Below are 16,080 nucleotides of genomic sequence, written 5' to 3' on the forward strand. Positions count from 1 at the left end.
TCGGGAAAAGTTTTGCGGGGTATATTTATGTCCTTAAATTTTCGCACGTTTACTAAGGGAGGAACCGATCAAAAACGCGCGACCCGTCAAGCCAACGTCAATAGTAATAATAAACAATACAATAGAAAAATCGAGTCACTATGTTCGCCAACAGAATCAATCTTTCAACAAAAATCTTTGCAGAAAAGTGGACTCCCGTCTAAAAAACGCGAAAACGGAAAAAATTAGAACAAAACAAGCTTTGAAAGAATAATGCAAAAAAGCGGGGTGGTTGCTCGACCGAGAACCTCGATGAAATGACGTAGCGGGAAGTACGAGGATACAAAAAATATCATATTTCCATGCACTTGGCGCGCGGCGAAAGAATTGTGTCATACTACTTCGCGACCTTGACAGGAAAATAAAAAAATATGTGAGTATATGTGCGCAACATGCCACACGCGCCCTTTGGAGAATGTTGCTCGACTGCAGTTGGGTCTTGATTTCGTCAAAAAACACCGTATCTTATTCCGGTATTGCACAACTCGCTAGACAGCCCTCAAACAAAACCAAGAAAAACAATCGGATGATAGGTTCTTCTATTTAAGCGCGTGTGACCTTTTTTTGAAAAGTAATTGGTAACAGAACGGGTGACAACAGAGAAAAGGTTAAGGCATCGTGGATATTTGTGATTAGCGTTAAGTACGTTTTCGCCAGTGATTAAGCTTGACAAATCACAACCTTGACTCTTGCTGGTGTGCCAAATCATCGTTAATACCAAATAATGCGCCGTATTAGTGGGGCTTGAAGACTGAGGGACAACCACATATCGTTCTGCGTTATAACATTTTTGCGCATCGGCGTGGTTGCATAGGAAAATATCTGCGCTTTTGCCGAAGGTCTGCAATGTCATCCGTCTCCATCTGCTCATAACATCACATTGGCAGAAAGTTTAGCCGTGCTTTACATTGAAGCTCATGGGCAACATTGCGAATTGTTGCAGTGCTTTTTAACTTCCTGCTGTCAAGTTTTCGATTTCTTTGCCTGCGTCAAACACATGAAAGTTTCATCAACAAACTGATTTAAACTATGCACAGAACACAACAAAACATTAAACAACATACATGCGAGGAGTAAAATATACATTTCTCACCAGGGTGAAGTGGTCATATATCCTCATCAACTCATCTGTGTGGAATTGATTGAGAATAACAAAATTCTCTAATTCTGGATTCAAATTCCTGGCACATTCCAAACAGTGGACAAGATGTTGTTGAAGATTATTCTCCGATCGTCTCACATACAGAATGTTAAAAACCTCAACCTGACAAAACAATAATGAAAAGATCCTTAACTTATCTTGTGACATAAATATACCTTGTAACCTGTTAACACCAAACAAGAGCCATACATTCAAATAATTTACCAGAAATAAAACAATCTTCTAACAAATTCTTCCACCTGCTTTTTTTGCACATAGAATAGTATTTAAATACGTAAGTTTAATCAAAAGTTTTTGTTGAAAGTAACTGTTAAGTTGCAATACATACCTCGCATATTTCGCAATAGTGTGATGGTTCATTGTCATTTCGTCCATGCCAGAGAACCTCAATATTGTTGCGCTTCAAGTGATCAAGAACATTCTGACAACTCCACAAAGACCTCATCATACAAGTTCTGCAAAAACATTTAAACTTAACCACTATTTTTAACAATGGGTTTTACATTTTTCAATGGAATCTGGGACATTCTGATAGGAATTAGTAAATATTTTGTTACTTTTAAATTGACTCGATACAAATAAAGAATGGTTTAACACAATGTTATTCCATGCATGAATGCATGTTACACCCTCACATACTTCATCATGGTGAATAACTTTGGGTCGGTAACTCGCACATGTTTGGCCATGTTCCACGTAAGTTGGATAAGAGGAACGATGGATTTGTAGCCAGAAAATTTGTTCCACTCGTATCTTTCCATGGACATTTGGTATTGATATGCAGACACAAGACCCACATTCCAAGCAATGTTGTTGCACCAACCCTAAATAACATACATGGCTTTTTTTAAGTGTTTCTGGAAAATTGATCAACCAAGCAGTAATTTATACAATAGAAAAATTAGCACTACCATGACTTTTATTAGGTGTTACAATTTAAAGTAAAGCACAATAATCATTTCAACAAAGTTTGCTCAAACAAACTTACAACAGCTTGAACCCAGTGCACAGTCCCAGAATTGAGCCAAACAAGGTCTCCTGGTTTCTGAATAAACCTATACACTGGTATATTTGCATGATACAAATCCTCCAAAACTGGCCACCAGGAACCGGAAAGATAGTTGATGTTGTTCCTGAATAAGATAGGATTTATGTATTACATGCTTTGTTCTGATAAATGGTTGGGACCCCAATGGTGGCTGCTAGTTATTTTCCTAAGGGTGGTAAGCAGGCATAGTTTTGCCGATGATTTTTTGAAACATGTTTAAATCCAACAACAAAATGTCAGATAAAAACAACTATTGTCAAGGCTGTTTTTTAAATATGAAACAACTAAAAAACAAATTAATCTGCTTTTTTTTGTTGGGCTAAATTTATTGACCTGTTGCAATTTTTTAGAATTTAATGTGTGGCATGGTGTAATTATCAAAAGGCACTAAATAGGTCAAATGGCTTCAATGGAACACAGTAGGTTAAAAACAACTAATTTAGATAATAGTAGTATAACTAACCAAATGTTTCCATCAAAACATTTTTAATGTGTCAAAATTTAAGTAAATATGCTTGTATTTAAAATTTTTAGTAGGATATTAACATTAAACAGTTGCACAGGTCACTAACTATTCAGGCTAAGGCTATATACTTTTTACTGAAAAGGTATAACAATACTCAAAAACAGAAAACCGTTTGACAAAGTAGGATAGTAGAAAATGATTTGAGATTTGTGCTTTTATTCTCCATTCACGTTTGAGTTAATTGAGTTCTTCAACAACTCATAGAAGGTAAAATTTAGGTTTTCAATTAACGTACTGTCTTCACACATTATTTACTTTTATTATGTGACACTGTATAATGGATAGATAATTATATTTGTAGTGACCTAAGTGTCTGTTACATTCAACACTTACTTTTCGCATAATGTGTGTATTTCGCCCCAATATTCTTCGGGGACTGCAAACCATTCACAGTCACCAGGACCAATATTGATGTTAATCGCTGAGTAATTATTGTTTTCCTGATGACCAGGTGTCCGTGAACCAGGTACTTTCATGTACAATTGAATGGTGTTCATTCCCAGGATGTTGTGGCCAACATGGCTCAACATGTTGCCAGCAGATACCAGCTAAAGTAACAGAAGGTTTTACATTTGTCATTTGAAAAATTTACATTTGTCTTATTTAAACATATAATGGCAATTGCAAATTAAAAATTATTCCTCGACAGTTGGTGAAGTTAGATACATTTTTAATGCACAGTCTTGTCTTTTATGTTAAAGAGATAGACTAACCAACCAAACTAACACAATGCGTTCTCATTACTCATTCGTTGCCTCCTATATAAAGAGAAACATAATATTTTACCCTAAATAGCCAAGGCAACTTCGACAGCTCCTGTAGTTGAGGTCGCCACTTCTTTTCACTGGATAAATCGATGTTCGTTCCAAACTTGATAGTCTTGAACACTTTTTTCTTGGGTCCATTAGGTTTGTCAATAGTATCAGAGGTGGATCTCTTTGAATCAGTTCCTATTGGTTGACCTTGTCGCTTCATTTCCTCCTCCTGTTGGAGGTTGAAGTAATGAATAGATGTATTATCACAAACAACAAAAACTTACTATTGAGATTATTTATAAGATCTGTAAACTTATAATTTCTTTTCATTAAAAACTAGTGTGTACAGAAACTAAAATAAACTTTACTTCAAACTTTTGAAAAAAACAGTGTTTCTTTATCAACAACAGCAATGAGCTTGGGTAATACAAACCTTTAGAGATTCTTGAAAAGTGGTGGCTTGATATTGGGCATACTTTGCAATGCTTGTGAACGACCGACTACTTTCACACTTCCAAACCTTCTGGGTTGTGGTTATATCCCAATTTTCATCTGATGGTTGTTGGGCCTGAATTGTACAGCACAACCTCTGTTATTCTATGTACTTTTTTTAAGGCTGACAATTTTAAAAGGTGCCTAGTTTGCTGGAGCAAGAACAAGTACACACCTGTGTTCTCACTTCAACGGCACATTCTGGATTACTTTCAACAAGTGTCTTTGTTGAAAAGAGACCCAGATCAAGTTTGAGTGCAGCAGCAAGACCTCGTATCACAGTGACAGGATTGTGGGGATCAGTACAGAAGTCAGCTAAGGCGCGAGACATTGCTTCTTTTTTGCTTTCCAACTGCATACAGAACATTGAAGAGCATTAAAAGCTGAATGATTAAAGAACTTAAACAAGGTGAACAGTTTGTAATGATTTAAAAATAGTTATAGCACAGTATCTCCAGCTTTCTATGAATTCTAAAAAAATATGAAGCAAAAATTCTCAAAGCAAAACCTTACATATATGGTTGGGGCTGGAGGGCAGAGTTTATCTTTGGGAATTACAAATGTCCGATGTGTAGGTAATTGAGGGGGAGCCATTTTATCCAGAAACAGATGCTTTGCTGAAGAGCCATTGGATGTTAATTTTCTGCACAGAAAAGAAATGTTACACAACCAACTTAAAGTATACGTTGCATATATATGTAACTTTATATACATAGGAAAACTGATTTAAGCCAAACATATTGTGACAATGTTTACTTAACTATCGCATATATACATGACACAAAAACTTGCCTGCAATTAGTGATCACCTCCCTTGCAGGTGTATTTTCTGTTAATCCAAAAGGTTTTAATAATGAAGGTAGAGGTCTTCCCTTGATTGCAGACAACTCATAACTTTGCTGTTCTAAGATGTCCACATTTGAACTATGGCTTTCTCTACTTTCAGCTTTTATCGACAACTGCTCCTGGTCATTTGTTGTTCCAACCCCAGGAGGTGACAACACCCCATCCAGTCCAGAATGGCGTGAATTTAGTGAAGAGGGAGGTGAAGGTTTTGAGCAGAGTGACGATGGACCATTGTGGGTGCTCATTTGTTGGATGTGGTTATTTAGTTTGGCTTGCAACTGTTGCGGGTTGGTTGATGCTGGTGCAGTTATACCACTATCACTTGAAGGTGTATCTTGGGGTGTGTACATGACACTGTTGTATCGCACACTGCCCTCATCCACCGCTCGTACCATTTGAATATCGTCAGAGTTTGTTTTGGGACACACTGCTTTGCTTTCCTCAACCAATGAAGCCTTTTGAAAGCAATTGGAGTTGGAAACATTAAGAGAGTTTATTGAGGTAGTTGACAGTTTGTTGCAATGTACAGACACTGTGGTTTGAGTGAAAGCAATGCCATCAATGCCATTCATTGTTATTGAAGTTGGGCAGGGACTCTCAGCTGGAGATTTACGGCTGTGATTATTAAACATGAATGCTTCATTATTCTCTGTGTGTATGTCACCATTATGAAGATTAGTAGGCACAGATGGTACTGATATTGATATTGGTGACACCACTGGGAGCTCAGTGGCAAAAGACACAGTTGTGGAAGGACTTGCATGGTTTCCATTTACAGGCTCAGTAACCATGTTGCCTGGTAAAGTGGTAACAGATGTTGCCACTGGTATGGTACTATAAAGTGATGTAGTTGGGTTACGCTGTGTTCCAACAGAAAGAGCACGCTGTTTTTCAACCTCTTCCTTTACAGCCTTTTGATGTTTGGACATGATAGAAAAGTTGTGCTCTAGCCTTTCAAGCTCCAAGAGCTGCTGAGGCGTCAGAATGGACTTATTTAGTCTCAAGTTTTGTAAAACCTGTATCTGCTGAGCAGTGAGGTACCAGGGAGGTGGATGCCAGGACTCCATTGTTGAAGTATCAACCTTTCTTCGCTTTGTAGGATGTTTAACTGACCCAGAAGTTGCATGTCTGATTGATTCTTGGACACTTGTGGTTGTCATTGAACCAGGCAAAGTAGCTGGGTCAGTAGCTGCAAGGACCAACCCATCACATATAGTTTGGCGATTGATTGAAGGTTGCTGAGGTGCAGTGGTGGTGGTGGATATTTGAGTAGATGAAGCTGAACGTTTGTGTTTCGATGGAGGACACCTTGCAAATTGCATGTAACCGAAATTAGACCACCAAAATTTAAGGCAATATCATTTTTAAACCCACTGCATCACCAACATAAAATACTAGTTTAGGGAATGTTTCTAATTGTTTAAACTTACTTAAAAGCACTTTGCCGCTGTGTTAATTCAGCAGGTATAGGCAATGTCCATGCATCTTCAATGCAAGGAAGCACTCTGCCTTTGTTCAAGTGTTCACTGGTAAGTGCTCCAACTTGTTGTTGCAGGGTTTTTATACGATTTGATAAATCACTGCTATCTTCACCAGAGCGCTATAATATGTCAAAATAACAAATTCCAACACCAAAGTACAAATGACCAATATAGTTTTGAAAAGCTAGTTTACCTCATTCTTCGTTTTGAGACAGTGCTGAGAGTTAAGATAGCAAACAAGTGCATCTCTTGGTTGTTGACATGCTTCGTACAGAATGGCCAGATCCCTCCAAGCTGCTTCATGACTGCGATCGAGTTGCACAGCACAAATATATGCCTACAAATCAATGACATTAATTGCAAGGCACCAACATGAACTTGTTACTCATTTACCAGAGAATAACAATTTCTACTACTACAGATTGCAGATAATCTGTAAAGCAATGCTAGATAGTATGGACTCTAATTTAAAGTAAAACTTAATTTGTGACTTTAAAACAAACATTCGAATATTTTTTAGAGCATTATATTCTTAGTCACAATCCAGTCAAAATAATAACTTTGTAATTTTTGTTTTACAAGGCAAAATTCATGTTTGGAACAATTTTTACAAATTTTTTTTCTGTATGAACAGACAAATATTGTATATTCTGTGAGAAGACACCTATTTAATTAACTTAAAAATTAAATAACCATGTATAGGCCTAAAATGGTAACTTGCATGTTTAATTTACAAGAGACTTTAATTTACACATGCCAATACCTATGATAAGACTAACTTATAAAAAATAACAAAACATTTACCTGCAGAGCATCCATTGGCTGGTTTTGTTCTTGATACAGAACGCCAATTGAACACCAAGTATCAGCACTTGCTTCAGATTTGTCAATTGACTGACGATAAGATACAAATGCGTCATGAACCTTTCCCATGCTTGAGTAATATCTTCAAAGCAAAATAAAGTTATGTGATGGTGGGAAAACACCAACCTGGGGGCATGTCAGTTCTTTGCATACCTGCCTAGGAAGTACCAGGTTTGACCATTGTTTGGATCAATCTCAATAGATCTTTGCAAAAACTGCAAAGCAGTGGCTGATCGGCTGGTTAAGTCCCCAAACTCTTCAACAGTATGGTACATCCATCCTGAAAACAATATTTATTAATTAGCGAAAGTCCCAGGTCAACAGATAGAAACATGGTATCTTACCTAACTGCCTGAAAGTATTTGCAAGAATAAACGGCAAAACTTGTGTTGAAGGTTGTAAAGAGATGATTTGCTCGTATTCCCTGCGAGCTTCAAAATACCTTGCTTGAATCTCGTACAGGTGCCCCAAATGAAATCGGACTACAAACAAATTCGCAGTAAAAAATTACCAGTCTAAAAAACATTCTAATAAATTACTATCTGAACTTACTTTCAGGTTTGGAGATACTGCAGTTACGACAGTCTGCCAAAGATCGGTTAAAATGCTGCAACAAAAGTGTAAATATGCATTATTGAAATTAAATTGTGTGAAACTAATCTTTTTGAATGAGAAACTGATTATGGCTATCTAGGCAAAATTAATTTTGAATAACAAACCATTGAATTCCTAATTGTTGCTGGTATTCGGACAATGCCTAATCAAGGGTTAGATTCAGCCACAACTAAAAACTATTCTCACAATAGTGAAATATAGTTTATCATTAGAAAACAAAATATGTTGATGTTTAGAACATCCACACTTGCCTACAAGCACAATTTAACAAAACTTAAAGCATACCTTGATGGCAGGGTGGTGATTTCCAGTTATTTTGAAAACTAATCCAAGCCTACAATGTACTTCATTAGCTTTTGAAAACCCGGGATCGTTGTATAGCAGCTGTTGAAAGAGTTTCACTGTCCTGATAAAAAGCAGAGCATTACAGCCAACCTTGACAAAGCTGATCAATAGTGTGAACACAAGCGCCCATTCACCAAAGTGATTTCATCACATCTAACAAAAACTGATCATTAACAGTCGCACAAGCAGTAGCAACACAGCCTGGGGCCGTGTTGACACACTTAATTATGTAAGTTTCTTGACAAAAATTATTTGAAAGCTCCAATTATTTCCTCAAAAAACTACTACACACGAAGCCAGTTCAAATCAATGACCTTTTCTGCCGGGGATATATTAATAACAAACATAGCTGAGCAATGCGTCACGCAACTCTTGCTACGCAATGAAACCCGCAACAACTGAAGAGAAATAAACTGTTCACTTCCGAGCCAAGCCGCTTCTCTGTTCTCTCGTTTCTGTGCGCCAAGGGCAGGGCACTACTAGACTGGAATCTAAACGCTTTTTCGCGCCGCTGCACGCAAATTGGGTCACTCGGCCAACAGTTTCGCTCGAGCCTTTTGCCCAAGGGAGAACTCGGCAAACGCGACAATCCACTAGTGAAACATTTAAAAAGTCTAGCGACAAAAGTCAGTGAGGCACGGCGCGAATGTGCGGCACGCCGGTGTGGAGTGTGTGCGCACGATCAGACCCGGCGTGAATGTGCGCCGTGCACAATAGCCGCCGTAAGGACAAACGGCTACAAACCTACTCATGGTGGCATCGGGCGTTCATTCATACAAACGTTAAACAAAGACCCGACGGTCACGTGTTTGACGCTAGACAAAGGAAGCGACGCGGAAAAAATGCTGCGCCTGAATCCGACTAGCCGCACGTTAGCAGTCACAGTAGCGCGGCGACAGATAAATCATCAAAACCTGAAGTCTCGGGCCCAGAGGCAAACATACTCATGCAATGCTGCGTAGAACGGATGTTGTTGCGCAGACGCTAAGCTGATGATGCACAAGTCTAAAAACGTGTTGCGGTCAAACTGCTGGCTACAGCTACCGGCGCACGCTTTATAGTCGCTACGATACCAAGAGGAACTGATCCTTTGTAACGCAGTCTAGCATTTAAATGAACCTGTCCACCAAGAAACAATGCCATATAGGATAAGATTTCAACCCCGAGTTGGATTTGGTCTGTCGAAATATATGTACGATCACAGCAACTTACCACGAGTATGCACTAAAATGATAATAAACTATCCCAAGTCCAAACAGAAACGGCGAATCCTACATAAAATAAAAATAAAGTTCATGTCAAACACTAATCAACCAAACATTGAATCGATTAATTTTACCTTCCAGTATTCTTTTTGTAGAAAGTGGAATTTGTTGTAAGCAGATAGAGCTGCAAATAAATATATGTAAATTAATACATCGTAACTATCTTAAAAAGTGATCAATGTATGCACTACAATGAAATATCTATTGCTCCTAAATAACTCACATTTGTGAAAGTCTTCGACCAACAAATGCAGATGTCCAAGCTTGCAGAACAGCGACGGTTCAGGCTTAATGCTGCCTGTTGTCAACTTCTCATAATGCTGTATCCCCTGTAAACGACAACGACGAGCAAGTTATAACACGACCCAGCGTAAAATGGCAAAGTCAACAGTGGTTACATAGGCAGGCAACAGCTAAACTGGCAAACTGACTACAAACACTCTAATCAAACGAGGTAACGCGACGCCGGCTATCATGTAATAAATAGCATAGCATGCGGCGCGTGTGAATCAACGAGCTAAGTGCAAAGCGTATTGTAAAGCACGGACTCATTGGAAACCTTTCTTTGGCCTGGACCAACGTGCGTAAACAGAAAAGAGAAGGGCGAAGGAGAGAGGGTGTGTCGTAAAGCGCAACACACACCCACTGAAGTGAGAGGCACGTGCACCGCTCGTCGCACACACGGAAGTGGGTGGCGGGCACAGGGCACAGAAGGTACGGCATTGCTCTGCAGCTGTTCTTTGTTCATTCAAGTCATGGTGGCGGCAACTCTGCAGCGACACCACCACCGCCATTTGCACAGAGGTCGGTGGCTGCCCTTTTTCTCTTCTACTACTGGTTTACCGCGTTGCTCTTCCGACTATCCCCCACCGCCAGCGACGTGGTGAAGGGAATTTTCGCAAGTTGACGACATCACCCAAATTTTCTCACAGAAATTATTCCACATTACCCCCGAGTCTGTAACTGTCAACTTTGAAATTGAATAATTTTTAAGCATGCTTTTTGTTCAAGATGTAACATATCCTTGAATGAACAGTGTAACAGGTTTTAAAAGTATTGACTGAAAACGTTTTTATTTTAGTTTTATTTGGAAGTGAGAATGACACGCACATGTAACACATCAAAGATTGCTTAAAAAAACAAAAAAAGGCATAATAAATCACTTCTTAACAATTATAGTATATTTTATGTTTAATTTAACTTATATTTTGCAATGTTACTTAAGATGTCTGTCAGATTAAACATCTTTTAAAGAGAGGTTGAAAGACCCTTGTTGCCTAAGGTTCTATGCACAAGTGCAGTGTCTTTACCACCCCTGTTTGTGATTAGGTGATTCCCCAGACAGTACAGTTAGGCTAAAAATACATTCCAGTTGTTTTGGCTGCAAAACTGTTTTTAAGAAAAGTATAGGAATAGGTACATTAAATAGGACTTTTTTTGGGGGGAGGGTATTTACCCTTACAGAAATGAGAATTTATTTTTGCAGACAAAAATTGATCATAAAATTTTTGTGAAGTAAAAAAAATTAGGATTTAAAAAAACATAATAAGGTATTGGCTATTTGAGGTTGTGGTTTTTTACCTTATCACATGAAATGAATCATAGTCAATTTATCTGAAGTATTGCTTCTTATATTTCAGTTATGTTCAATCCTGCTGAAGTTTGTGGCATTTCATTTACTCTAATCTTGTTCACTGCATTTTGTTGTTTTATTTTTCTATAAAAGTAACCAAACTGAACATGAAAAAAAGAACACCAAAGTTGTTGAATATAGGAATAAATGTTAGAACTGATAATGGTATGACTACCAATGTTAATTCTGGATATAAAATAGACAAATAATTTTTCATTTACCCTAATTCTTTCATTCACCCCCACAAAAATTTCATCTGATTAAGAAACAATGGTTCTATCTGATACACATATTAGTATTTTATATTTTCTGAATTTCCTGATATTGCACAGTTCAATAACAACTCTCATAGGTTATAGCAGGGCTTCAAAAACTTTTTTCAATCGTGACCCCTTTTAACTGGTTAAGACCCCTATTTTTACACAACGCCTATTGTTTTTTTGTTTTGTTAAACAGGTGTTTTTTGTTAACAAAACACTGCATGAAATACAGTTAATGTTGTACCCATGTGATACTAATGAACTTTTTTCGACCACTTTTTTCGAAATTTGGCATGGGACCCCTAGTTTGGGAAGCTGCAGGGTAAACGCTCGTACTCTGATAGTAGTATCTTGCCTTGTTTAATACAAACATGAATAAACTTTGATGTTCACGATTTTAGGTGCTGACATGAAAATAAGTTAAAACTCGATATTGAACAGCAATTTTCACCAGATGTAGTTTACACGTACTTTGTTTCAAGGAAATTGTATCTACACAACTATCCAGAATTGTTCAGAAAGTGTTATGTGTGCTTGCACAAAGCAGCAAGTGCCCTTTCACATAGTGGTTAACTTGAATGATCAACATTTGTTAAAAAGGTAGGACTTAATAGCTGTAGAGGGATATAGCCCTCAGTTAGGCATTGTTTATTTATCTGCGATAGCAAATTACTAATAAAAAATTATTCATTTGTTAAAAATATTGTTTTATAAATAAAACGCATATTGGGCCATGCTATACATATATGCATGTTCTAAGCAAGCAAAAATAAATATGTGAAGCTTGAATGTGTGCAGTACACCACCTTGTACTAGCTCACAGGTTAAAAACACAATGGACTGCAATGTTTAAACAATAGATTGTTACCTTTTTAATGAGAAGTCGCTTTTGTTCATCTTCTCCACCTGTGACCTCCCCGAACACACAACTGCAAAGACACATGACAATTAAAGAAAAGGATGACCAAAAATCTGAAACTGTGATTGGGCAAATCTACAATTGCAGTAACATATTGAAACATGGGCATTCTTTACAGCAGTAAGCATCTTTGGTATGGGCTAATAATCAAGACTATGCAGACCAACTAACTTCAATATTACCTCACTTATGCCCCAAGAATAAAAACTAAAAAGAAAATGTATTTTTACACAAAAAATATGGCACTTTTTTTCGCTTTTTCATAAACACCACAGAATTAATGTTATAGATAAAACACAAATTAGAATGCTACATAATAAAAGCATACCTCAGACACCAAGTTAAACATTGAACAAACCACTGATAGAGAATATAGAAATAAATTTATATCTGTTAGAACATCAAAAAAGACAAATTATCTGTTATAATCAGGACTACCTGAACCAGGGTCCACCTCACTAACCCACGCCGGGTTTGGTTAATCCCAAAACAACAAAAAATACTTTATACCGCACAACCAGGATAAATCTCAGTTTTACTTTAGGCAGTTTTTGATATTCCACTAAGGTACTGCTTCTTTAACACTAAATTGGGAATTATTGCATTTCAATATCCTATTTAAAGAGACCATTTCTGTAAAAATATCTTTTTTAAGGGCCCCTTTTTTTAACTTTGGTGAACCCTGGCCCAGAAAAAAAATACAATAAAATTGTGATTTATTTCAGATACAATGCCTCACTTTCCAAGAATATTGCTCTGATTAAGTCAGGAGGAGAGATATGATAAATTGCTTATTTGGAGCCATAGGCACCCAAATATATCTTAAAATGTCTCCATCTGTGTACCATACAACTAACTATCAGCGTTCCTTGAAATTAAGCCCATTTGGAAGAAAAAAACAAAAGCATGGAAAGCAAAATAGGCATAAATCTCAGAAATAATGTAATGGCAACCATAAAACATGAGTAGCAAACAAAAATAAAGTACATCATAGGTTTCACAGATTAACGTTTTAAACAAGCCCAGGTAGGGATTTTAACAAGAGTCTTCTGTTAGTAACAAACATAATGTAATATGAGTTGTGTAAGCTGCAGACATAATGTAATATGTTTGATAAAAAACCTTTCCTGTAACTAGTAAGCTGGTAGAACTGAATAAACTTGAAGCTAGCAGGGCTAAGTGTACTGGCAGTCTTATATTTTGTCAAAAAAAATGCTGAATTCTTAGGTGCAGTTTCATGTTCCAGTCACACAAGTGTATATCCACAAGTTTACACCTCCTGTTTTAAAAATAAGTTAGAAACAACTTTGTCCAACTAAACCTTATAAATACGGTAAGATATATTCTGACACAGTTCATTGGTGACAGTCTTTCTTTTCATTGTGATATTGGGACATGAATTTAGGCAAAAACTATTCCAAGTAAATATATATATTTGTTTTCAGTAATATCAATCCAGATTGGAAAGAATGAGGTTATCACCATTTTATAAACAATTCATGCAAAAACAACTAGTAGACACATTAACAAAGAATAAACGTCATTTTGTCTGCGCAATCAACCTTCGCTGCAAAACAATCCTCGCGCAAATTACAAACTTTCAAATCTGTATTAATGTCCATTAATAAATTCATGTGACACATACTGGGAATTACAGGTCTACTTAACTTACTAAATTTGTACCAATGTATGTTTTCTACAGCTTTATTTTATTGTCCTATTTTCTGGTTATTTTTATCTGTATCTTCTTGGTATAGTGAGATAACATTTCTTACGAGCAAACACAGGTAAAAATGAACGATTTTACTGCCTTTCTTTGTGTTTTTCCAAATATTTGCAAACAAAGCTGAGTACTATTTGAAAAAATACAAACCCGAGAGCCACTTCAACCATGCAGTAATGAAAAGGAAAAAAAACATATGTTGACAATCAAAACCAACTTGCAAAATACAGTGATATTTAGTAAAGGATGGATGTTATGTTTTAAACATATTTACCTGTCAAACTTCTCAATTTCTAACAGCTCCGCATCGGTAAGAGACGTATCGTCAAGACTGTTGTTCGACATTCTCGAGATTTGCTTATGAAACAGTTACTTTAACTTTTCCATTAGTACATACGTAAGACATGTCACACGTTGTACGCATTATGCAACTGCCTACATATAAATTGCAAAACAATAAAATAGGTAATGAAACGTTTTTCCCGCTCCAAAATGTCCCTGACTGTATCAACACAAACCTCCATCATGCGAAGATTCGGTGTTAGTCACGTGACAAATAGGCGAAACATCATTGGCGAAAGGCCCGTCGTAATTTATACACATTCAATGCACGAAATTTTAATATTCCGTAGAAGACACACTTCGCGGGCAAAGTTTTCCGAAAAAACTAGGTGTTGAATTTATTCTTTTCAAAGCTTTTGATAGTTTCAATGCTGCTAAAATTTTGTTCGATTGAATATTCCAAAGTTTTCCGGATTTAAAAATAAATCCAAGTAGACCTACTCGCTATAACTTATGTAGTTTGCCATGTGTTAAATAACAACGTTTTTCCTTGCGAAAAAAGTAAGCTAGTTTCGCCCTGTTGGTAGGTATGTATATGGTAACCTTAATTGACACTACTACGGTGCATTAGATCAACAGTATTTTACGTTTTGACAAGGAGAACCGATTGGTCATGCTGGAACTTTATTATACTTATTAAGGCCAAACAGCAACGAAATAATACTTGTATCAAGGTTATGCATACACATCCATCGACTGTTTCGGAAAAGGTTTCAGGCACTGGACATCAGAAGGATAACTCTTTGGCGCTATTGGCGGACTTATCTGGTATCTTGTGTTTTTTTAAGGAGCGCGCATTAACAATGAAAGAGAGGAATTGTTGACATACAAAAGGAAAAACATTTGATTGTTTGGCAATGGAAGATAATTCAACAGAAATAGGTAAGGCTAAACTAAAATGTACTTTGTATTAATTTGTTTATTTCCAATGGTATCGTTTTACCACTGTTGGTATACCTAACCTAATAGGATATGTGATGCGATTAATGTAAACGATGGGCCAATTATAGTTCTACCACTTTCAGCTAATCCAGTGGATGAATTGTTTGAAGTTATCAGCACTGATGAATTGCAGAGTGATCAAGCCGATCTAATAAAAAAATATGCTGGTGCACTAATGAAGTATCAGCCAATGACACAGATTGCTGTTGGAGGTGCAAGTGGATGGTATGTATTGCCACCAATACATTTTTTATGTGATATAACATAAAAGTTTGTTTTAGGATTGTTGGGTGCATTTTCAAAAAGGTTGGGCGTGTAGCAGCATCTGCTATTGGTGGAGGAATGTTAATGCTTCAGGTTGCACATCAGTGTGGTTACATATCAGTCAATTGGTCAAAAGTGAATCTTGACATGAAAAAGACCCAAAAACATGTACCAAAAGAACTTCAAAGAAATAATGTACAGCCAGTTTTACAAAATCTATTTTTTGTATCTACACATACAAAATCAGACAAATTGTGTATACAGATTTTTCAATTAGTCAAACACAATGCACCAATTACACTTGGATTTGCTGGGGGAGTACTTATAGGAATATCTACATGAGTCTACAAATCTTGATCTTTAGAACCTGACTGCTTTGATCTGGTCAAGAGAATGTTGGTGCTGGACTTACCAGACTATGAGTGTACAGTTGTGTTGCTGATTTCGCGCACACTGGAAGGTAATATTTGAAGAATAAAAAATGATAGCCATACTAACTCCCTGCATTTGTGTGTACATAACACTGCAAGTTTATTCAAATCTATCGTGAATAAATTCA

The 16,080-nt window shown here is 36.9% G+C and overlaps 2 protein-coding genes across 4 annotated transcripts; one reads left to right on the forward strand and one right to left on the reverse strand.

The window, feature by feature from the left end:
- Nucleotides 1-8: 8 nt before the first annotated feature.
- Nucleotides 9-14,404, reverse strand: LOC145902374 (histone demethylase UTY-like). Its single transcript, XM_082990312.1, has 23 exons — nt 14,248-14,404; nt 12,200-12,260; nt 9,662-9,767; nt 9,513-9,562; nt 9,386-9,444; nt 8,114-8,234; nt 7,766-7,820; nt 7,558-7,695; nt 7,367-7,493; nt 7,154-7,295; nt 6,543-6,686; nt 6,299-6,468; nt 4,815-6,176; nt 4,536-4,665; nt 4,198-4,374; nt 3,964-4,098; nt 3,562-3,759; nt 3,109-3,323; nt 2,190-2,334; nt 1,841-2,025; nt 1,530-1,656; nt 1,133-1,303; nt 9-1,023 (listed from the first exon to the last, which is right to left on the reverse strand). The coding sequence occupies exons 1-23, from the start codon at nt 14,316-14,318 to the stop codon at nt 1,003-1,005; spliced, it is 4,110 nt and encodes a 1,369-aa protein (XP_082846438.1). The 5' UTR covers nt 14,319-14,404; the 3' UTR covers nt 9-1,002.
- Nucleotides 14,405-15,069: 665 nt separating this feature from the next.
- LOC145902281 (FUN14 domain-containing protein 1-like) lies at nt 15,070-16,069 on the forward strand. Of its 3 annotated transcripts, none has more exons than XM_082990192.1 (4): nt 15,070-15,197; nt 15,341-15,482; nt 15,539-15,735; nt 15,784-16,069. In XM_082990192.1, exons 1-4 carry the CDS (start codon nt 15,173-15,175, stop codon nt 15,861-15,863), a joined length of 444 nt encoding a protein of 147 aa, XP_082846318.1. In that variant the 5' UTR covers nt 15,070-15,172; the 3' UTR covers nt 15,864-16,069. The 3 variants fall into 3 exon arrangements, with proteins under 3 accessions (XP_082846318.1, XP_082846319.1, XP_082846317.1); XM_082990193.1 differs by having other exon boundaries at nt 15,539-15,716; nt 15,786-16,069; XM_082990191.1 differs by having other exon boundaries at nt 15,539-16,069.
- The last annotated feature ends 11 nt before the right edge of the window (nt 16,070-16,080 follow it).

The sequence above is a fragment of the Ascidia mentula genome, chromosome 5 (genome assembly GCF_947561715.1).
Source record: "Ascidia mentula chromosome 5, kaAscMent1.1, whole genome shotgun sequence".
Lineage (NCBI taxonomy): Eukaryota > Metazoa > Chordata > Ascidiacea > Phlebobranchia > Ascidiidae > Ascidia > Ascidia mentula.

Excerpts from the sequence above, each read along its gene's own strand:
- LOC145902374 (XM_082990312.1), bottom strand. The coding sequence starts at position 14,318 with ATGTCGAACAACAGTCTTGACGATACGTCTCTTACCGATGCGGAGCTG. Across the intron at positions 9,768-12,199 it reads AGCGACTTCTCATTAAAAAG|GGGATACAGCATTATGAGAA; the intron begins GTAACAATCTAT and ends TGTCGTTTACAG. Across the intron at positions 6,469-6,542 it reads GTCTCAAAACGAAGAATGAG|CGCTCTGGTGAAGATAGCAG; the intron begins GTAAACTAGCTT and ends GACATATTATAG.
- LOC145902281 (XM_082990191.1), top strand. The coding sequence starts at position 15,173 with ATGGAAGATAATTCAACAGAAATAG. Across the intron at positions 15,198-15,340 it reads AGATAATTCAACAGAAATAG|CTAATCCAGTGGATGAATTG; the intron begins GTAAGGCTAAAC and ends TACCACTTTCAG. Across the intron at positions 15,483-15,538 it reads GTTGGAGGTGCAAGTGGATG|GATTGTTGGGTGCATTTTCA; the intron begins GTATGTATTGCC and ends AGTTTGTTTTAG.